Here is a 23160-nt window from a genome sequence, read left to right as displayed (position 1 = left end):
AAATTACTCTGTTCTGTGGTTGTTGGAAGTCACTTCAGTCTGCTGAAGTTATTTTCCCCTCTAATTGTATATCAGTTTAATAAGTACTGGTACCTATATTTGGAGGGTCTATTCATCAGTTCCTATGAACTCTGGGACCTCATTTGGAAGGTGATAAATCCAAGGCTGTGGGCTGCCATTAATGGCTAACATGAATCCTGTATTAATTTTGCCCCTTCTGCGCAACCTCTTCATAACCTTCCTCTCTAATTTGTGCCTTTGTTATGTGCTTGGAAGGTTTGTTCCCAGCCTAATGCACAGCCAATCAGTGAGGTTTCACACAGGGGCTCACCTTGTGTTTCTTGCTTCATGTTTTCAGGCTGAAGCAAGTTAAAATGGGGTTTGTGTTGGGGGAATTTGGTAGAAGACAATGAGTTAATAATTGGAAACTATGCTCTACTAATCTGAGCATCAGTTTTTTGCAACAAAGAGTACTGTCAAGATGCAGACTCCAAAGACTTGGATTCAGTTTCAGTTTGTGCCATGGTTTGTTTTGTTTTGTATTGTTAAGGGCAAGGCACCTTGAGTGCCTTGCTGGGATGTCACTGCCCCTCAGCTGTCTGCTTGCATCCCTCCATATGGAGTCAGTGGAATGGGACAGACAGTGAAAATAACAGAAGTTTATGTTCATGTTTCCTGTTCAGCCATCTCTGCTAGAGCTGTAACATTTGGGAAAGGGGTGCAGCTGACAGCTGGGAGTGATAGCCTTGTCTGCAGGCCTGGTATCAGCTGTGTTTTGTGGGTGGCCAGAGCCCAGGCTTCCTCCCCAAAAGAGGATGGGAGGGAATTCAGGGATGTACAGTATATGTTACTGTGACAGCAGCCAAGTTAGATCACAGTCTCTGTTACAGAAGGTTTGGAAAGCCCCACTTGCCCAGTTCCACTGGTTGGCTAAGATTTGCTTGAGTTCATCTGAGGCAATTCATTAAGGTGCATTCTTGTGCATACTGTCTCCAATAGGATTTGGAAGGTCACAGGGCAGGGGAAACAGTGAATATCTCCACTGAAACAAGAATTACTTTTGAACAGTGATCAGAGGTGCCTTTCAGGGAATTAGGGTGAATTTCAAACACTGTCCCTGCTGTCTGTGTCTCTGCATGGTGGCTGCCTACCCTGAATCACCTTTCTGCCTCCCTGCCTAGGTACTGCCATAGTCACCGAGCAGCACGCAGCCATGTGGACTGATGGACGCTACTTTCTGCAAGCTGCACATCAAATGGATAGCAACTGGACACTCATGAAAATGGGTATGCAGGAGCCTGGGATACTGCTCCACTGATCAACGGAGAACAGTCACTTCACACAAGTACATCTTGAGCTGTAGGGATATCCCATCATGCAGGGACTTCGGGACATATTGGATACACTGCTTCTGCTTTAATGTCCTGTGACAGCCCTTGCCTGTGGGTCTAGACATTCATTAGTAGACATATCTGATGCATTAGCTTGGACTTTTTGCATAGTGTGGGAATGTTTCAATGCGACTGCTTCTTTGAACTTTTTTTTTTTTTAATCCTTGAAGGTCTGAAAGATACACCAACTCAGGAGGATTGGCTAGTGAGTGTCCTCCCAGAAGGCTCAAAGGTGGGAGTGGACCCTTTCATTATTCCAGCAGGTTGGTTTTACTTTATATTTGTAACTCTGGGTTGGGCAACTGGATTTTGCTTCGTTGCTTCTCTGGCTGAGCTGTTGTGTGATGATGTGCAGCTAACCATGTTTCAGATGTAGTGGTGGTTAAACTGTTATGCCAAACAGGTTGGATTTTGGTTTAGCCATGTATCACAAGAGTTACACAGCAGTGCATTGACTCCAAAGCACAAAGGATGAGAACTGCTTTCTAGGCTTGCAGTGACTTTACCTGAAAAGCAGAGTCCTGATCACCTCTTTTTGTCTGTACTTTGGCTTGTCATGGGCACTTTAGTACAAAGGTGCCTTGCTCAGCATGTGAGCAAGAACATCCAGGCACAATTCAAGCTGTTACTCCTGCTTGGCGGTCTTGGGATCTCTGCAGCTTTCCCTGTAGGAAGCACAGGGAGAGGTATCGTTTATATCAGAGTATCTATTTATTCATGCTTCAAAACATGAGGCACAATGCAAAGGTCACTGGAGGCAAGGGGAGATATTTGCTTGTTCAGACAGATTGAGGACCTATCTTGTGGCTGTGTGGAAGCGACTCTCATCTTGTCTAGCTTAGATCTAGCACAGTTCTGCACTGTGGGAGGGGACACCCTTAGGGCAGCTTCTGCTGTGGCTTCTTCCAGAGACTTCTGTCTCCCAGCTGGAGTAGTTCTTTAGCTCAAGCATGAGGCTTCAGGACTGTGAGGTTCTGTACCTGCTACTGGCTACCATGGCATGTTTGTGGAGCTGTAACTGCAGTCGATTTTGCTGTCTTTCTTAAGGGAATGGGAAGAAGGAGAGGCTGGAAGGAAAGACAAAGACTCTGAGTTTGACCATTGTGAAGAGAGCTGTTGTTGAACATACGTGTGTTCCTTAAAGCTCCCACTCTTGACTTTCTTCCCTTTGGCAGACCAGTGGAAGAGAATGTCCAAAACCTTGAGAAGTGCTGGCCATGACCTTGTGCCTGTCAAAGAAAACCTGATTGATACAATCTGGACAGATTGTCCTCAACGCCCCTGCAAGCCTCTCATCACGCTTGACCTGAGTTACACAGGTGAGTAGCTTAACTCCCAATAGACATGGGTTGTTCCTATTGCCCTATATCCCCCTTTTGCTTTTCTCTTACAAAGGAGAGAGAAAAACAGTACCACAGCACAATGAGGTTAGGGTAAATAAGTCAAGAAGGTGATCAAACCTTAATGACCCCTCTGTTCTCAAAGCTTCAAATAACCATTTTCTAGAAGTTGGGTGACTTCAAAACAAATCCATGGGCATCTAGAAGGCAGCTTACTGTTCATATCAGTTATTAGAAAGGAGTGAGGACCACAAGCACGATATGTTGGTCTGTGTTTGCATCATCATCCCCAGCAAAGTTAGGGACTATAGCTTTTCCTATTGTGTTTTGCAGGGCTCAGCTGGAGAGACAAAATTGTAGCCCTCCGTTCAAAAATGGCTGAGAGGAAAGTCATGTGGTTTGTGGTAACGGCCTTGGATGAAGTAGCATGTAAGTCTTTGCATCTCCTCGCGCAGTTCTTTCTACAAAATAAATGTTCTTCTTGCCTTGGAAAGGAAGAACCATGCCAGGGTGAGGGGCCCTTCTGAAAGCATGTTCATTAGACATCAATTAACTTCTTATCAAGTGCAGTGGTGGTAACAGGTCACAAACAGCAAGCCTGTATTTTTGCACAATGCCTCATTACACCAGTGCAGCTCCTGAGTAATGTGTTGGCCCAGGAAGTTCAGCAAATCACCACCTTTGAAAAACAGCCCAGGCAAAGGGAGAAGGTCACGTACAAAGCCTGACACAGTGTGATGGAAAGAAAAAGACCTGTGAGATTTTCTGGCTGTAAAATATCCTGATGCTGCCTCACCCTTTGGAAAAATGGAGACTGTTTTTTGCTTGGAGTCTGGGCTATAAACAAAGCAATGCAACATGTGGCTTTGTATACATAAAGCAAGGGTGGGGTACACAGCATTCACAGTAATCTTTCTAATTGTCACAACTTCTTAAGTCAGTCTCTACCTCTCCAGTGTTCAGCCAATGCTTTGGTTAAAACAAGTATGTCAGGGCTCAACTTGCTTTTCAAGATCATCTCAACCCAGGGTCTCACTAGAGTCCCCTCTGTGTTTGGGGCCCCAGGATGGCTGGGTCTCTACACCCTGGCTCCCAGCCCAGTGTGTAGGAAAGAAGAATGGCCAGAAACTGCAGTGGTTTCCCCAGAACTGCTGTTCCTAGTACTGTGTGTCCTTTTTTCAGAAATCACCAGTGCACACACTGCTGTAGGGGGAATGTAAAACTGGCAGGGTGTGAGTGCTGCTCATCCTGTGCCCTGTGTCTGATCTGGAAAGGTAGAAATGGAGGTGGTGTTTTCCTCACTCCAGCACTGCCAGCACAATGTCCCTGGCACTGGGTGAAGCCAACTTGATGAGGTCCGTGGGCTGTTCTGGATCTGGGACACTGAGCAAAGAGCTTTTTTTTGTGAAAGAAGTACTTCTGAGTGGTGAATATGACGCCTCCCTGGGGAGGCCTGCCTGAGCAGAGATTGTATGTCTCACCTTTTCAGGCGCATCTTCAGTTAAATTACTGATAAATTGGTGCCCTGAGGTGGTTTCAGATTAAATGTCTCCAGCAAAGTGAAGCTTGGTTATGAATCAAGGGTGTTAAGATGAACCAGAGAAGGTCATAAGAGCAGCTCATTTTCGGGTGCCTGCTTGATTTCTTATCCTAAATGGGGAAGGGGAAAAGTTGTTTTAATTTTATCTAATTCAGTTCACTGTATTAAACTCCAGACAAGTTTCTGGGGACAGAAAAAGAGCCACAAAGGAGAATGTTGCCTTCTTACTGCATTGGGAGTTGGCTGAGTTAGGAAGTTGGTACCCTTGCAGTAAAAAGTTCTTTGTGGCTCTTTCCTGCATTCAAGTGACCTACTGCTTCCCTGGAGAGAATTAAGCTCTATTTTTACTTTCATGGCAGAATTTGCACAGTTCGATGAATACAGTGCTGGGTTGTAATTTAGGACATGTTGGTTCTTTTCCCAGCTGTCCTGCTGGCTGGCCTTATTGGCTTGAGTAACTTATTTCAGCTAATTGGATATCCTGGAGTTATTATTTGACCCTAAAACCGGGATTTTAGACATGCTGAACATGTACTTCCCCTCTTGACTTTGTCTGGAGTCGTGTGGGATAAAATCGTTGTAAAAAATAGCTAAGACTGTACAGTCTGAATCTGAGATACTGGAAGGGCCCAAATGAGAGGCCTTTTTGGGGTATTGTAGTCTTGCCTATTGTGACTTCCTCTTACCTCAAATGTCAAAAGGATTGGAATGAAATGATAGCTTGTAACTTTGAAGTTTACTGGCTGTTACCAAGTGAGCTTTTATTGCCCAGAAAGGGCAGACCCTACCTTTCATACACGCGTCGTTGTCTTTCCTTGCCTGTACCTGCTTTTTTCCAAGCCAGCCCTATTTTAGAAGTTAAACACCAGTTTAAACACCCAGGAGTGTTCATACTGTGGTTCTGGTGCCATCTCCTGGCATAAATTTAGGATTGCCAGGAATGAAGCAGGCTGTGGGACAGCTGGGTGGGAGCTGGACTCACAGCCTGCACCCATGATGTCTCATTGCTTGCCTGTGTTTTTGTGAGATTTTTTTTGGCTTTCTCGAATGTTGCAGAAGATGAACCAGGACTGTGATTCTTGGTGTTCTTATTTTTCAGGGCTTTTCAACCTTCGAGGCTCTGATGTCGAGTACAATCCTGTGTTTTTTGCATACGCCGTCATAGGAGTGAACACAATCAGGTGCTTGTATTCCTTTCCCCAAGATGCATTTTTCTGGCAAGAGCTGTTCTAGCAAAATGTTTGTCTTTTCAAAAACACCTAATCTTGGGTACTTCAGTGTCCTTTCTGAGCTCTTTTGTCTCCAACATTATTTACCCTCCTCCCCTGATCAGAGCTAGAGGGGCAGCCAAGAACTCTGCTGCGCTCCTCAGCACCTTGGCTGGCTTGCTGGGTGACCTAGGGAATGATGGCAGAGTTCTCTGTCACCCTGAGATAATAGGGCCTTTGGAGCTCTGGGTGAAATGTGGCTGGCCTGGACATTACAAACTTTAAGGAAAAGTCTAATTGCTGAGTCACTTCAAAACTGCAGGGACAGTGCAGGAAAGTTTCAGGGCTGGCTTATAACAGAAGGATTCTTTCCTGTGACTGCCCCATATATTGAGCCTCAGCAAGAATAGTTCCTTTGGAGGCACCTGTAAGCTGCTACCTGGATCCATCTAAGGTAAAACCTGGCTGGGTGAGTGAGTACAGGCTGTGTGAAGGTTGAGCTGAACTTTTCAACTCAGTCAAAGCAAGAGCAATGTGATACTTAGAGCTACAGTGGCTTTTTTCTTTCCAGATGGTGCCCTTAAATGTTAGAGAGTGGCTGTTACTTCCTTCTGTTACTTTCCTGTTTCAAGCACAGTGGTAGGATGTAGCCATTTTGACTGTGTCATACAAATAGAAATGCTGTCAGCTCTTTCCTCTCATTGGGGTGCCAACTCTTAATTTCAAGTTGAAATTTAAACTGTGTGAAAGCTGGTGGTTAAAATGACATAGGATAAAGTAGAGTGCATAATTCATGATCTCCTTTCTCCCTGAAATGTTGCCAGAGTGGTTTTTCCTTCGCTCCTTTACTCCAGCCACTGTCAGATGTGGTCTCACCTATTTGATCTCTCCAATTTGTTTCTCAGGCTCTTCATTGATGGTGACAGGATGATGGATCCAGCTGTGAGAGAGCACTTACAGCTTGACTCCACCCTGGAACCCGAGTTCAAGATCCAGGTGATGCCCTACGGATCTATCCTGTCGGAACTGCAGGCTGTTGGTGCAGGCCTCTCACCCAAGGAGAAAGTGTGGCTCAGTGACAAAGCCAGCTATGCTCTGACTGAGGCCATTCCCAAGGTCAGTGGCCCTAGCAGGGGAAAATGCTTTTCTCTTCTCTGCTCATTGTGGTTAGGAAGGGTGTTAATGAGGGCAGCTGACCTCAGTTTCTCCTCTGCAAAGCCAGATGCATGCTGGAGCTTGTGCAGAAGGGATCCAGCCATGCTGAGGTATCGAGGGGTTGTTAATCCTGGGGTTGCTCCTGCTGGAGCTGCCCTTCCAACTCGCTAAGCCGATTTATCCAAAGAATTGTCAGCTTAAGATAAAACAAGTCCAGTGAGAGAGGGGAGGGAAGAGGCAGCAGGGTGAACTCAGTTCATTCTGCCCACGGGTGGAGCATCAGCCTCATGTGGACAAGCAGCAAAAACTGGAAACTTGCAGAAATTGAAGCAGGAAAGTTGAGCAGGACTTCTGGGAGAGTGCATTTGGCTTGATTTGAGTGTCTGAGGGTGGTTGCCCTTATTTAATTCAATTGCTTGAGGATATTAGGGAATATGTGATGTCCTTTACTGAAGGCAGGAGGGAGACGATGACAGTTTTTGTAGCCTGGAATCTTGTGAGGACACAGATAACCTGCAGGCAGTGGTTGTCCATACACTTAGTGCATCTGCTGAGGGACAGTTGTAGCATCAGAATAATTTCTGCACAGCCATACTTGCTATATCTTGCTATCCTTTTGAACTTGCTGTCTGGGACATCCACTGTCCACCTAATATTCTAATAGCCGTGAAAGATACCTGGGGAAGGACACAGCAACTGTGGACAAATAAGCTGGTTCCCATGCATCTTGTGTACATCTCTTGTTTGATCTTGTGTACATCTAGAGATCGCATTCTCTGGAATACCATCCAGTTTACAGTGATGTCTAGTAACTAACAGATACTGTGAGTAAATATACAGGTTTTTGTCCCTGTCCAGGGTTAAATCTTCAGACACCATCAATCTATTTCTAGGCCTCCTAATACAGAATACTGACAGCATAGTGTCTATGGAGCATTCAGGATAAATTGTTGTTCTTTTGACTTCAGAGTAGAAAGCCCCTTGCTGTAGTTGCAGTCAATGGTCTATCCCCACTTTGGGTAAGCTGCTGTAGTTGATTTGTGCAGTATCCATATGGAGAAGTACAGAAGGTCTGACTGAGAGAAAGGAATATGAGTTGGAGTGACATTATTTACCCCCTGAGCACTGGAAGTTTTGGCTGATACCGAGTCATTACAGTGCTGCATGCCCTCTCTGTGCAATGGGGAGAGTCCCTGCCTCAAGGAGCTCTGTGCAATGGAAAGCAGGCAAGGAGAACTGAAATGTCTTGACTAAAAAAAGCCACTTAGAGAGTCACTGAAAGAGCCAGAGTTTTTCTAGTTCCTCCCTGGCTCTCTACCACTTCAAAGCACTCCAGGCCAGTTGCTCAGCTGGTGTGGAGAGCACCAGTGCTGGAAGTCCATCTACTGTCTGTCTCCATCAGAGCCAAATATTGACACTGGCAAAAATCCATTCCATTGTTAAACACAGATCTGCAAACCCTTTACAGATTTGTTTACAGCTGCATGTAAATATACTTTTCACAGAAGATTAATAGTACTTACCAGTATCTACAAAGGGCAAGCCAAACTAAGAATCTGACTATTTATCCTGACTGATGAAAGGACTTTGCTGACTTTCTTGTGACTTACTTTTATAATTTAGTTTCTGCATATGTAGTGTAATTGTTTTGCTGTTTTTAAGAATTTGCAAATTGTAAGCCTGTAGGATTTATGTGAACTTAGTCTTTTCAGAGGATCTACTGGGCCTTTCCTTGAATTTGAGTGATATATATTTGTATGCTGATGCATTTAAAGTAGGAAACAGCATGTTGCTTGGGCTATGCTTCTGTAGGTGCTCATCCCATCTCCTGATATATAATGGGTAGAGCAGAGAACTGGGCCAAAGACTTGGTTCTTCTTCTGATGCCAAGTGTGATGAGATTTGGGCAAGTCATCTCAGCTGGTGAATTTCTGAAGATGTGCTGAAACCAGCCAAGCATTCCTGCTAATCTAAGGACGGCTAGTGTTTGAGGAAGTGTGCAGTAGTAAGGGATCAGTTACTAGTTGTTAATGCAGGGTCACCCCATCCAAACACAGGAAAGCTTTGTCTCAAACCACTGATGTAAGCTGCTTTCAGAACTGGCAGCATGTAAAGCTGAGCTTTGCCAAGGCCTTTCATGTTTCCTCGGGCCTTGATGTGTTTGTCAGAGCTGCTGATCATTGACAGTGTGGTGCTCAGTGCTTGGTACCTGGGCTGGGTACCCTTTGCTACCTGCTACTTGAGGGTGACTGTCAGGTGACAAGTCAAGATGGCTTTTAGGTCATTTCCACGGCCTAAGTTCTACCATAGCATCAGGGATTAGTGTTTCTTATTGGCCTCTGGGTCTTCAGTATCTGTCAGCAACAGGAGTCTATGGCTCAGACAGTGATGTACATATATGGTATTTAGGATATCCAGGTCTTCACCCTGCTTCATGACAAGCTGTTGTTTAGTTCTTTGGATTTCTCTATGGCTGTTCTTCTTTCAGTCAGGGACTGTTTCTCCTCTCTGTTCCCCAGTGCACTTAGCTGACTGTTGGCAACCAGCATCTCACAGTGCTGAAGGTTGAAAGAGGCTGCCAAAGTACAAATTGTGGCCAGGCTGAGTTATTAAATCTGTAGGATTATGTAGTCTGACTAATCCACAAGTAATCCCTGTCCTTCTGCTGCAGGCTTACCGATACCTCACCCCATATACCCCCATCTGCATTGCAAAAGCTGTGAAGAACGCAGCAGAAACAGAAGGCATGAGAAGAGCACACGTAAGTGAAGCCTTGAGTGTCTCCTTGCACATGGCAACAGGTTTGCTTTACTTTTAGGGAAAGAAATGACATTTTCCTTTCAGTTTTAATGTTTTAGGTAAAAAGCAAATAAGAATTTGGATGGCAGGATAAAAAAAGGTCTTCTGTCAGACATCTACTGCTGTTGAAGCAGCTTTTTTGCTTGTTTTGCATTCCCTTGAAGAACAACATTTGCAATAGTGTGAGGAAACAGCCTTGCTCTGTGGGAAGACTGTGCAGACTTGAGAAATGTTGTTTGCAGTGTGGGCCCTTAAAGAGATGTTCTTTCCCCTTTGCTAGTTCTGTTGTCTTTGTCAGTGGAGTCTTCAAATTGTTATCATTTGAATAAACACAGCCTAAATAACACACAGAAATTCTTCGACACATGGTGCAAAGCGCAGGCCAAGATGTTCAGAAGCAGCCAGTGTCCTCAAAGCACTCTTTTAGTCTTGTCATCCTGACACTGGAAGTGAGGGTGATTTCCCAGGAAGCTTCACATTTTCCAGTAAGGAATCTGCCTGTGAAACAGGCTCAGGATGGGGTTATACTTTTATCTCCTGTTAGTTTTCAAGCAGCTTTCACAATAAGAGAAATTTGCCAGTTGAAGCAGGGCTGGCAGTTTTGGGCTTGTCCCATATTTTCTGCAGCTTCTTGGAAGCCAGTACTTTCTATTTCAATGCTTTTCTCTGTTAGTTAAGGGGAAGTAAAAATAGTTGTACTGAAAAGAGGCAGTTTGTCACCTGCCACCTGAGGACAAAATTGTGCCTTGTTTTTGTACACATCTCCTGCTTCTTGCCCCTTGCATGCTGCAAATAGAAATAAAAAAGGAACAAAAATGGGGGTCATAAGGCAAGAGACCCAGAAGCTGTGTGACAGAGACTGTGGTGGCTGTGTGCCCAAAGCACATGTTCCCCTGTCACATCACCAGATGTGTCGTGTGGTTGTCTTCTGCGATCTGAGATGCAAGATCTTGGCTGCTAAAGCAAAATAGTCTTGAAAGTGATGGGTGGGGTAAAGCCAGACTTCACACAGTAAGATATGTCCCAGCAGTAATTATTAACATTTGTTTAACTTTCCAGATACATTTCTAGTGTTTATATTAATTACAGCATGCAAAAACTGAAAATACCTCTTGGATTATCTCTTAGTTTGTTTTTCTGAAACTTACAGGTTGAATTCTTTTGCATCAAAACCTGTTTATACTGAGGATTGATAAATCTTTCTCCTTCTCAATTCCCTTTTCTTGTGCCTATTTTAACATAGATTAAAGATGCTGTTGCCCTGTGTGAGCTCTTTAACTGGCTGGAAAAAGAGGTATTGTATAAATTTTTTTTAACTTAAATGTTCTATTGCTGTGAAAAATTCTTCTTTGACATAAACTTTTTGTTAGTCTTCATAGTGCCTTTACTAAAAGTGGGGAAACAGTTGGGGGTTTATCTGGTGGTTTGGGTTTTTTTGCGAGGATTTCAAACATGCTTTTATCCAAGGCCGAATTAATTTTTTGGAAAACATTCTCCCATTAATTTTATACAGACCAAAGCTCGAACAGGTGAGAAATTACCTGAGCAGGTGTAGTGTAGTGTTAATGCTGTCTTGTGCTGGTTTGGTAGTGTAAATCATGAAATAATATTCAGTTTCATACAATACTTGGGAATTATTCTCATGATAATCAGCGTTGTCTGCCAGTATGAAGAAACTTGGAATTTATGAATGGGAGGTGCTGTGAAAATAGGATAAAACCAAATTATTTGTGTATTCACTGGGTTAGAAGTACACAGTGGATGTGCAGAGTGCCAGGTGTTACACAGCAACTTACTAAGCTGTGCCACTGCATGTCTGAGTCTATTGACTTTATTTATGGAGAAGGCTTGATGACTTCCAGAAGGTGCCTTTTTACATGTCTGAGTACCTCAAGAAATCAGCCTCAGGGGTTATGAAACCTAGCACTTGCCCTGCTTTGCCTGTTTTCCAGTCCAGGGGAAGTTGTGTCACAGGTTTGAATCTATCAAACGCCTAAAGTAAAATTTAACACACTTTGTTTTTTCTGCAACTGCTTCCATTCCTGATTTAAAAACATAAAATTTCTAACAGCATGGGCTGTTATAAGCTTCGTGTTACCTGACTTCGAAGAGATGTTGCCTTGTGAGATGTTGCCTGTGCACGTCAGTGAAGTTTGTACTGCACTAACTGCTCCCTAGTCAGGGTTCAGAAATCCTGCTGTGACTGTCTCCACTTCCTTCTTCTCAAATGCCCTGCACAGTGTTGCTGGGTTTGTGTTTGTCATTACTGAGGAATGAGGACAAAAATCCTGGAAAGAAGCCACTTCCAGGGTTTCGTAAGGCACAGACAGGACCCAGTGTTTAAGCATACAGGGTTTTCTTTGCTTGTTGCTGCACTAATGCAACCCATGTCCTTGTCCACCAGGTTCCAAAGGGAACAGTAACAGAAATAGTTGCTGCAGACAAAGCAGAGGAGTTCCGCAGGTAAAAAGTAAATCTACTCTGAGGAGGTTTTCTGAGTGGCTTTTTTTATCCGTTGTTTTTATTTTATTCTTTAGAAATGCATCTCATTTACAGATATATTTTACCTGAGGACAAACCTTTACTAATGGATTTATTTGAAAACTTGAAAGAGTCAGGAAGAATTGGGTCTCTTGGGAAATACAAGTCCCAGCCCACTGGATCCTGTCCACTTTCCTTTTGAGATAGCAATGAGGAATACTGCAGGTTAGGACACTTAAAAACAAGACAGTTGTTTCCTTACCACAGAGAAATGTATATTTCAAAGTCAGATTTCTTCCTCTTCTGATAGAGAAGGGGCACCATTTATTTTAAGAGTTACTCACATCAGCAGGACCTCTAAAATGCTTTTGAGTAAATAAGTAACAAAGTAGAAATTGTTCAGCACGTCTCTTCCTGGATGATTGGGGTAGTGAATTTTCTTCTTCTAAGGAAAGAGTAGATCTGGAAAACAGGTTTCCACATGGCTGGGAGAAGAAGGCTTCAAATTGTACATTTCTTCTACCCAAATTTATTTGTCCAGGTGGCTTTTAAGGCCAAGGGGAAGGCTGAGGTGATGTGAAATAGAGGATGAAGCACTCCAGGTGTCCTAGGTGCTTGGTGTGCTCCTCTCACTTGTGTTGTAGTGATGACAATCTTTTCTTTCAGTCAGCAGAAAGACTTTGTTGAATTGAGTTTTGCTACCATATCAAGCACAGGTCCAAATGGAGCCATCATTCACTACAAGTAAGAAAAACACAACTACTCCTTTCAACCTTTAGCAAACATAGTTGGAATGAACCGTCTCACTTCCTCATGGAGTCACAACAGAGTACTCCAGGGAGATGTTGCTTGCTTTACTCCTTACTCCTCTTTCTTTACTCCTTACTAAGTAAAGATCTTTCCCTGCTGGCAGGATGCATGTATTATGATGCTGATCTGCTCAGGGCCATAGAAAAGAGCTATTTTGGGGCTGGAGGTCTGGGAAGGATGAGTATGAAGTGCCACAACTGCTCTGAAATACATCCAGAGCCAGATGTTGAGGGTTTTGCTGGAAGCAGCAAAGCTCTGTACTGTAGTGCCATTTGCTGTATACAAATCCTCTCCTCAGTATGATCCCTGGCTCAGCATGTGTGGGATTTCCATCACTGCCACAAGAAGTCAGAGCCAACACATCCAAGCTTGTAGTTAATATGGTTTCTGGACTGCAGACATGGGCTGGAGACCTTAAAACTGTGGAACAAAAACCTTTGTGTTTAACTGAACAGGCCAGTTCCTGAGACCAACAGAACGCTGTCAGTGAACGAGATCTTCCTCCTGGACTCAGGAGCACAGTACAAGTGAGTGGACAAATGGTGCTGAACTGCCATGTGTTCTTTTCCCCATGACCTCTGCAGGGTCAGCTCACATTTGCCTTGGCAAGCAAGGCAATGTGGAGGTTTGAGAAGACCGATCAGGGCTGCTGACAGGCCTTGCTGGGGTCAGGGGCAAGATGTCAAAGTACAGTTCCCATCTGAGTCTCATCCATCCCCAGTGTGATGGGAGCTGTGCTTGAGCTGGTGGTTTTGTTGGCAGGAACAGGGAGGAGGCCTGACTGCCTTGGCCTATCCTTGGGCTGCCTACTCCACAGCCTGCACTGCTGGCTGAGGTGTCTACCCTGCCGGGATCTGCCCTGTGGGCAGATTTGACTGATGTTGAGGGCAGGACAAGGAGGGGTGAAGAAGCAGGACAGCACTGCCCTGCGGTGCTCTCTGCCTTTTCAGAGAGACTCAGAGTCAGGGTTCCTCATCCCAGTAGCCACTTGGGTCTTGGGTATGTTTTTGGGAAGGCATCATGTCTGAAGACTCACTCAATGCTGTTTTGACAGTGCCATTCAGTGGCCTCAGTTCCTTTACTGTGGAACTCTTGACTCCATGGAAAATGAAAGAAATGATGTTTTTAACCAGTGTAAATAGATGAGAAGTGGCTTGTTCAGGAAGACGCAGGACAAGCCTGGCTGCTCCTTTGAGATGGGCTTTGTCTTTAGAGCTATGCCTTTTTGTTATGTCAGTCAGGAAGAGCTTTGAAAAAGAACCATACAGACATCCTTTGATAAGATTTTTACAAGGAGATCTTTTTTCCTCCCCTCTGATGGCCTAATTAACGATTTCCTTAGTGCCACTATGAAAAGCAGCCCTTTGGATACAATGTAAGCTGGACATCAATGGCACTTACCACAGCATTGTGACGGGGATGCTTTGCTTGTCCCTGCTGAGAAGTTAAACCGTGAGCTCTTTGTGCCCACGGCCTGTGTGCACTGGGGAAGAGCACAGGGACAGGAGTGAGGGTTTCAAAGGGAACTTGTTATTTCAAGAGCCACTGTGTTTTTGACAGCAGGCTCAAAATGCTATTTGCAGAAGGAACTTAGAGCCAGTTTCTGACGTGTTAGATTAACCCCTATCCAAATGCAGGATGATTTGCAGAAATATTAGCACAAGACATCCTGAAGATGAAAGGGGTACTATCCTCCCTTACACTTCCCTTTTCTGAGCTGATAGCTGTCATTTTTGCAAAAGTGTGTGTTTTAAAGCTGTTGGTGAATTGCCTTCCATACAAATAGGCTAAATTTAGCCTGTTCTCAATGGACAGGTACCTGTTGTTAAATCTCAAATTTGCATTGTTTTTATGAGAAATTTAGATTCTAATTTGGGAAGAGCTTTGTGATTGAAAGATAACAGCGTGAATTGTAAATCATTATTGCTACATCTGTGGTATTGTGTTCAGGAATTTTTGAGATTAGGAGCAGTTACATCATCAGTCTTGTGGAGCACAGAGCAGATGACTTTATCCATTTATGAGCTTGGTTGGTTTGCTGCAGTGTGACTGGGTTTCCTGTGCATTCTCACTTTGATCTTTCTTTTTCCCCCATCCCTTTGGTTCCTGCATCTTTGTTTGCCTCTGAAGGGATGGTACAACAGATGTGACCAGGACAATGCATTTTGGCACACCATCAGCCTATGAAAAGGTAAGTTGGGATCACAGTGTGGATTGTGATCTGACTGTTATTATTACAGATACTTAAATTAGTAATGTACTCAATTGTTATGTAGTCAGTTCTCTATGGAGTTACCATTTATTTACCAGTATGTGGCAGCATTTGGACAAGGACTGAAAAGGAGACTATCATACTTCAGACTTCCAAAATATAAACTGTTTTAGAGAATTGACACCTTTCTATCTTAAAATGCCCAGCTCTCATCTGCAAAATGACTTGTTTCCTCTAAGAAATAAGAAAGTCAGCAGACTGAGGATAAATATTACTGGTTTGTCCAAGAAGGGAGCCGGGGGGTCTAATTTAGTGCAAAGCTCAGTGTCTGATGCAAGGCTTCAGTCAGATTGTGCCTAGTGTATGATATAAAAAATCAGTCTCAGACTTACCTGAAAGGGTCTGCGTTGGAAATTTAGCAGTGTAATTTTGTTTATTTTAAATTGCTTCTTTAACTTTTTATTAGTGTTAACCAAAATTAATTTCATTATTACAGTTCACTTAGTGACAAAAATATGCTGTAGGGTATGCCTAGGAAGTAAAAGTACAGCCACAAAGAAAATCAGTCATGTAGATCAGCTGAATGCTGCTGCTAAACCTGCAGTCTGAGTTTGTGATAGTCTCTCTGTAATTACTGGAGAGGGGTCTTCAGGGTGATATAACCTCCTTCTGCTCATGGTTTGGTTTGGCATTACCAGCCACACAAGGGCATGAGCAAGCTTTTCCATATCCTTTGCAGTTGGCTACAAGATGCATCCTCTCTTTCTGTTCTTGGGGAATACAAAGCTTTTCCTTTCCCTCTTTACTTACGGCACACATTTCTTTGACAGGAATGCTTCACATATGTCCTGAAGGGACATATAGCTGTGAGTGCTGCCATCTTCCCAAATGGAACCAAAGGTGGGTTGGTGAGCTGGAGTGTTTTGACCTCTGAAGGACCATTAAGTGGTCTGAGAACAGCGTTATGATTGACAGGTCTAGGCAGATCAGACAGATGTTGATAGAACTGTGTGTTTCCATCACAAGAGCTTGGATTCTGGATTACTGATGCCTTCTCTCTCAGCTTCAACCAGTGCTGAAAATTCTGAGGCGGGCAGTCTGAAGGATTTTGAAGTGCTCTGGCTCTAGGGTGATAGTGATATTCATCAGTCAGTGGCACTCTAACAAATGTGCTTGGAGATTGTCTTTATTCTTTACTAATGGCCCTATCAAAGTGAGAGGTCACTTTCCAGCTTCATAAGGACTGGCTAATTCTCTTCCAATTACTGTGGAATCTCTTGTATCAGTGGGAAAATACATGGGGATGTGACACACAAAGGAGCTGGTTTTATTTTGTGCAGGAGAAATTGGGACATATTGTCTACCTCTGGTGAATTTGTTCCAGAGTAATTTTCTCTCTGGTCACACTGTATACAAAACCAGCTCTTTTTAGAGATTTCTTCAGTTTGCATTCTTGAGTAGGAAAGTTAAAAGCAGCTGCACAGTGCTGTAAGAAACCCAAACTGGAATTGAAGGGTATCTGAACTTGGATACATGGGCTTGGTGTTCGCATGCAGACAATAGAAATTCTGTGCCCCCTGGATGAAACTGTGTGAAATTAATGACAGGCAAAAAAGCCTGGCTCATAAGTCCACCAAATACAATTGGCAGGTCTCTTATTTTCAGTTTAATAAGTGCAGCTCCTTTTAAGACAGGTAATGAATTCTCTGTGGGACTTTTAACCATTAGATTATTTCCTGAAAATGTCAGTAGAACAAGCAGCAGTGCAATGTTACTGTTACAACCATCTCTTGAAGACCTGTGTAATGGAAGAGAGAAGGGTTCTTTAGCTGAGAAAGGGATTGAATGTCAGAATTGCCAAATCTGCCCTGTAACTTCTAGCCATCCAATGACTTGCTTTCTTTGTGGGTGATGAGGTTTTTTTAGGGGGTGGTGGTAAGATTTTTTTTTTTGTTTTGTTTTTTTATGTTTTCCAGGTTTGAACCTTCAGTGTGATTATCAGTGTCTCTGAGGGAGCCTGACTTGATTAAATTGTTCCTCCTTGTCTGTCTACAGGTCACCTTCTAGACTCCTTTGCCCGCTCTGCCCTGTGGGACTGTGGCTTGGATTACCTTCACGGGACAGGACATGGAGTTGGCTCTTTCCTAAACGTACACGAGGGTCCTTGTGGCATTAGCTACAAAACCTTTGCAGATGAGCCCTTGGAGGCTGGCATGATTGTCTCTGATGGTATTTAGCACTGGTGATTCTCTCTGGTCACTGGGGAGGGACCAAGCTCTTTAAGATAAATGTGACAGTGATGTAAAGAAAAGGCTGCATCAACAGCTCTGGGCCTGCCTCCTCAGCTTGCTGTTTTAGTTGTCATTTAAGCTCTCTAGGTAAAGACCCTCACATTAGCTTTTCACCTTCCATGAAGCACCTTTGCAGTGGGATGCTGCAGGACTGCTTCCTGCTCTCTACAGCACAGGTCTCAGAAGAGCTGTGCTGACCAGCTGGCTCTGGCATACTGTGGAAGAACTGGCTGCAGTACAAGGTGGACACCAAGCTTTCAGGAGCTAATCCTGTCTTTGCTATGGGCTATTTGAGGCAGCTGTTAAATCTTTGCATGCCTTATTCTTCCAGTAGTAAATTAACAGCCTGCTGGCGTTTGCTGAGAGACTTAAATTCATTCAGGGCTGCAAAGTCCTCTCAGGAAGTCAGGGAAACAGTCTCTAAAAGAGTGTTTTGAGGAAGGGGTTATCCACCTGCTTTTCATGAAGACATTGGTATTTTCAGAGTTTCTGGTATTTGAACACAAGTATTCTGTGCTCTCTTGAATTCCAAGGAGATTCTGAAGCTTGAGGGCTGTCTGTCTTGTTTCTTCTCTCTTTGAGAACTTTTGCTGTCACCTTGCTCGGGGCTTTTGTGCAGATTTAGTAGCATCAGAAATTTGTTTGCCTCTGTGGTTGCCTGATGTCAAGATTGCTTAGTGACTTCAGTGGACTAAAGACATAGAGGGGAAGTTTGGCCATAGGGAATAAGTACTTGCAGAGTGCAGCAATGTGGCTTAGTTAATTACTGTCTGTTTCTGCAGAGCCTGGCTATTATGAAGATGGGTCCTTTGGGATCCGAATAGAAAACGTTGTCCTTGTCATCCCTGCTGAAACCAAGGTGAATGACCTGCTCAAGATGCACCTTTCTCCATGACTTGCTGCTTATAAAAATTAAAGTACTGGAACTTGATGTGGAACCATGCTGCAGGCAGTTAAATCATACTCAAGATTCCTGGTCTCCAAAACCCCTTAATGATGGAACACTGGTTTTAAGTCTCCTTTGATAATGGGAGCACAGAAGACAGTTTTGCTTCTGCAGAGTTTCCATGGGTCAAAATGTGTTTGTGAGAGTTGTTTTAAATTGTTTTCTGTCTGTATGTTGAAGCAACTTTATTCAGCCCCTTGGAGTCATTGCTGTAGAACTGGTTGATCTCAAGTTGGGATTTTCCTCTCTGGTAGGGAGCCATCAGTGGCAGTAGAAACAAAACTACAGGCAGATTTTGACATTACAGTTGCCAGTCTGGCTGGGTTATGCTTTTAGAAATGCCAGACTGAAAATGATCATATAGTCATCAAGCTGAAGTCCTGTACAATTTTGACCTTTAGAGAGGGACCATTGAAAGAAGTAACTAAGGTTTATATCGAGATTCTTTGCTTGAGCTGTAAGAAAAATGTTGCTGTAAGTTGCTACTCTCTCATCTGAATGTTACCTGGGTTATTCTGTAGTGATGACATAACCAAGGAGTAAGTGTAATCGAGGTGGAGCTATTTCTAAAATTGTACAATCTCTGTCTTTCTGTTGCAGTACAATTTCAAAAACAGAGGCAGCCTGACCTTTGAACCCTTAACCCTGGTTCCAATCCAGACGAAAATGATTGATGTTAATTTGCTGACAGAAAAGGAGGTAAGTAAAACAGGTTTGCATTGCCTTCTTTGCACTAGAACCAGCTTATTTTGTTCTGTTTGCTAGAACCACTGGCCGTTGTTCCTTTTCATAGATCCAGAGAGCAGTCCTGAACACTGATTTATTTTTAAGCTTGACCCACTTTGAAGTGAGGGGGTGAACTAAACAAGCTTTTCAGATGTCCTTCCAATCTATGTTATATGATGAAGACAGTGAAGATCCCACCAATTATGTTGTTTTGGTAGTTCCCTTAATATGATACTTGCTGCTGTCATCTCTTTTCCTACTCCTGCCTTGATTTGCTTCTGGCAAATGTCTGTCTCCCCAAGGACAGAAGTGATGACTGTCCCGTCTTCTTGTCTGCATCTGCTTGTGACCAGTCCCATTCAGGCACACCCCATTGCTCAGTACACATGAACTCTGAGCAGACTTCTCTGATACCTGCTCAGCAGCATTTATTTCCTGAAGAGCTTCATACCCTAAGCTTTGTGTTTAAGTCTCCCACTACCTTCTCCATGGCATATTTCATCCTGTTTTTCTACTATACTCCTTATTTTACCTCAGCACATCCTCCTTTTTGGGATGATAACCCTGTTTTGCATTTCCATTTCCTGAATAGGGTTGTGAAGGAGGTACCAAGATCTGCCCTAGGGTTACCTGTTCAGATCAATAGGCAGCTTGTGTCTCAGGAGTGCATGGTCCAGTTATAATTTTACAAAGCTATTTATTAAACTGTGCCAGGGTAGTTATTCAGACTCACTGGAGGCAGTGATTTGCAGAGACTTGACTTGTCAGCTGAAATGACTCTTGGCTCCTCTGAAAACACAGGATGAATTCCTTCAGTTCCTACCCTCATCAAATCATCAAATTTACAAGTCACTTCCATATTATAGAGATCTGTCTCTTCAGGACAGGATTCCAGCCCGGCCTAACAGCTCAGACCCAAAGAGCACAAGGGCCTACAAATGTTTTTGGCTGTACATAACTTGTAAGGTCAGGAACTCTCTTCTGTGTTCCTGCTGAATGTCCTACCCCTCCCTTTCTCCAGTGTAACTGGGTGAACGAGTACCATCAGAAGTGCAGGGAAGTGGTTGGAGCAGAGCTGGAGAGGCAAGGCCGGCACGAAGCTCTTCGGTGGCTCCTCCGGGAGACGGAGCCTCTGGCCCGAGTTCAGTAGCACCAGCACTGCCTGCGGTGTGTAGAACATCAGGAGAGCTCCGTGTTCCGATGATCTGCGTCTTCCTGGAGCTCGGCACCCCTGGGAGGACGTTCTTCAATCAGCGTTTGGAAACCAGGAAGGAATTTCATGTAGTGTTTCTTGCCCCACAGCACGTGCGGGTAGTGTGGGGCTGAGGAGGGTTACTGTCTGAATAAGTGTTTTGGGGGAGGGGTTGAGCATAGAAAACAAACAATAAATAAGCACGTTGCCTTTGAAACAGAGGTCTTATTTCAATAATGGTTCTAAGAGGCAATACTGGAATATTTTATACTGTCTGGTTTTTCACTGTGAAAACTCAGTATTTTTGCATACTTAGGTTCCAGTTGCTAAGATGTTACCCACACAGCAGGACTGATTGCTGAATAAAAGATTCCAATCTGCTGTTTGCTCCATCTGTCTTCTCTTGCCGTCAGTGGTATGTTGAGTTTGGCAGCTTGAAGAAGGACAGGAACCTCATCTTTCCACCCTTATGTGTGCATGTAACTCGGACAGGGAGCAAATATGTTTAGGACTGCCTGGTGCCAGGCACTGGGCAGAGGTTATGGAGAGAGCTGGCAGGAGCAGTCAGTTCTGATTTTTGACAGATCCTGGAAGGATATGGAGACACTCAGCAGAGGTTTTGTGTGTGCAGAGCGCCCGGGCCAGTACTTCTGTCTATTGTTATGTCTTACTGAGTGCTTGTATAGGCCATGGCAGTGCAGGATGCGTGGGCAGTATCATGGCACTGCAGCTCTTCCTGGACACAAGCAATGAGTAAGTTGAAATAAATGAATATGCCCGCAATGGACAGACAGAGGACGAGCTCCGCGGCGGGCTCAGCGCGGCCGGGCCGGGCCGGGCGCAGCGACACCTGGTGGCCGAGCGCGGTAGTGCGGGCTGAGCGGTTTCCTCGGGCGTTGCCGCGCTCGCTGCCAGTGTTTGACCAAAACTCCGCTTCAGTATCCCGCAATAAAGGAGCAAGCGGGTAACACCAAATCAAATTCCTGATATTTCAAAGAAATTTTCTGAGCAAATGCAAATGTTTGTGTACATAGTTTTCTTTCCCTCTTCCCCCCCAGCTTTTTTTTTTCCTTTTTTCCAAGGAGGTGATAAAACAGAAGTGCAATAAGTGCTTTAAAAGGTCAATATCACCCCCAGCCACTGCAGTCAAGTGCTTTCTCACCACCCGCTGGAAGCAGCAGCTTTCAGCTCAGCTGTGTCTGCAGCAGCCCAGTTCACACCTCAGCCACTGCCCGGTGTCTCACGAGTATGTGCTGCCGCTTAGAACGGGCAAAACCTTTCTGCCGGAGGAACCCGTTGTCCCTGTGGGTACAGGGTCAAAGGACAAGCGAGGGATCTCCACACGGGCTGTGACAAGGCGGGTCTTTCCCAGGAAAGCCCGCGTGTGTCCAGTGGGGCTGAGCTCGGACGCTGGCAGCCCGGCGCTGCAGCCTCGCCGGCGCTCTGGAGCTGCTCAGGACCGTGCTGGAGCTCCAGCGGACTCTGCTGCTCGCTGCAGGCCTGTGGGGCGGCTGTGCTGCTCACCCGGGTGTTCCCGAGGTGATCCAGCATCCTGGATCTCCTGGCAATGGCCCAGCCTGGAAAGGTCTCTCTTCAAATGTAAGGGCAGGTGCTTTCCCACAGGAAGGTGGAAGAGGAGGATTTCTACCAAACAGAGAAACACAGAAGCCACGCTTCTTTTCAACACGCTTTTGTCCCTGTAGTCTAAAGTGTGGACACTTTGGTGTGAAGGGGGAACACAACACCAAAAGGAATTTTCTAGGTTTGAATAGCCTTATTAGACTTTTCCCCCATCTCAATACCCTCCTTACAGCCAGATGCCACCCTGGGACCATTCCCACACAGATCACAGAAATTCATGGCTCATTCCCATCCCAAAGCCTCCTCCACAGGGTCAGAGGTAGGGAAACCCATACTTGTGTTCTCCTCTAGACACCAGTCCTGGAGCCTCAGCAGATCCCTCCCACTGTTCACTCCCTCACCACACAACCCTGTGGACTTTCGTTTCAGGGAATATGACGCCAGTTCTTGGTCACAGCTTGGAGATCTTTGCCCCTTTCTCGGGTTTGGCACCTCAGCAGGGGCACACGGTGTTTTGTAGGGCAGAGCTGCTAAGGCATTTATCTCTCTCCCTATTCACTCCTTGAAAACACAACTACGTTTTTTATCCTGTCCTGTCTGAGCTTTAGGTTTCCAATGGAAATTAAACTTTGATTCCCTTCCTTTTATCAGGTTTTGATTTATTCCACTAGTGCCTGCTTTCCCTGAGTAGTCTCTCCCTTCCCCTCTCCTGATGGAAGGAAAAAGTTAAGGAAGAGAGGAGCAAAGAAAAAATTGAATGGAAACAATTGCCAGGTTTAGGTTTTATTTTTGTATGAACCATCGGCAGAAATAGCCACAAAATTATGTTCTTCAAATGAAAAAAATATTTAATTCTGGAAAAAAAAGGTCCATAGAAGCTTTTGTTGTTGTTGTGGGAAAGCAGGAAGGAAGGAAGGAAGGGGCATTTTCAATAACAATATACTTAACGGTCTATTTTCAAACAATTTTGTTTTGCAGTACTTTTAACCTAGTGGGCATCTTGTAGCTTTAGATCATGCTGCAAAGCACATTTCTGTGGTGTGAGATAGCATCTCCTACAGGGGTAGGTGGGTTTAGCCCATCTGGTCCTATATCTGCACCAACCCAGGAAACCACAGCTTGGTGGTTGTACCTCACCACCACCATGGGATCCTGTTTCTACCCTTGGGACATGACCTCAGCAAATGCAAACCATACTCAAGGTCCATGTGGCCACCCTGCTTTATGCCACCAGAGCACTGCCCTCTCTGTCCCCTTCCCAGCTGTTTGTTAATGTTTGTGCTAGAAATTTCCAGCTACACTATTGCTGTGTCCAGGAGCTCTGGGATTTTTTGTTCCCTTGGACTAAAAATGTTATAGCAGGAGACAGACCTTATTTGCCAATGAAGGAAAACCCACCTCAGCTCCACAGCTCCATCACGAATCATGATGCAACACACTGGCAATGTGCCTGTTGGTGTGCAAGGCTTTTGAGGCAAATAAACCATT

The 23160-nt window shown here is 44.5% G+C and overlaps 1 protein-coding gene across 3 annotated transcripts in view; it reads left to right on the top strand.

The window, feature by feature from the left end:
• Positions 1–20472, top strand: part of XPNPEP1 (X-prolyl aminopeptidase 1) — a 31222-nt gene extending 10750 nt beyond the window's left edge. For all 3 annotated transcript variants that reach the window (XM_068198012.1, XM_068198013.1, XM_068198014.1), the window contains 17 exons: positions 1186–1286; positions 1562–1654; positions 2567–2710; positions 3065–3160; positions 5371–5452; positions 6385–6595; positions 9306–9395; positions 10677–10727; positions 11838–11896; positions 12581–12658; positions 13180–13251; positions 14855–14915; positions 15767–15836; positions 16992–17165; positions 18010–18086; positions 18774–18872; positions 19921–20472. In XM_068198012.1, the coding sequence (XP_068054113.1) occupies positions 1186–1286; positions 1562–1654; positions 2567–2710; positions 3065–3160; positions 5371–5452; positions 6385–6595; positions 9306–9395; positions 10677–10727; positions 11838–11896; positions 12581–12658; positions 13180–13251; positions 14855–14915; positions 15767–15836; positions 16992–17165; positions 18010–18086; positions 18774–18872; positions 19921–20049 (1687 nt within the window). In that variant the 3' untranslated portion in view covers positions 20050–20472. The remainder of the gene's footprint in view (positions 1–1185; positions 1287–1561; positions 1655–2566; positions 2711–3064; positions 3161–5370; positions 5453–6384; positions 6596–9305; positions 9396–10676; positions 10728–11837; positions 11897–12580; positions 12659–13179; positions 13252–14854; positions 14916–15766; positions 15837–16991; positions 17166–18009; positions 18087–18773; positions 18873–19920) is intronic.
• The last annotated feature ends 2688 nt before the right edge of the window (positions 20473–23160 follow it).

The sequence above is a fragment of the Anomalospiza imberbis genome, chromosome 8, assembly GCF_031753505.1.
Source record: "Anomalospiza imberbis isolate Cuckoo-Finch-1a 21T00152 chromosome 8, ASM3175350v1, whole genome shotgun sequence".
In the NCBI taxonomy this organism is placed as follows: Eukaryota; Metazoa; Chordata; class Aves; order Passeriformes; family Viduidae; genus Anomalospiza; species Anomalospiza imberbis.
This window is presented reverse-complemented; position numbering and strand designations above follow the sequence as displayed.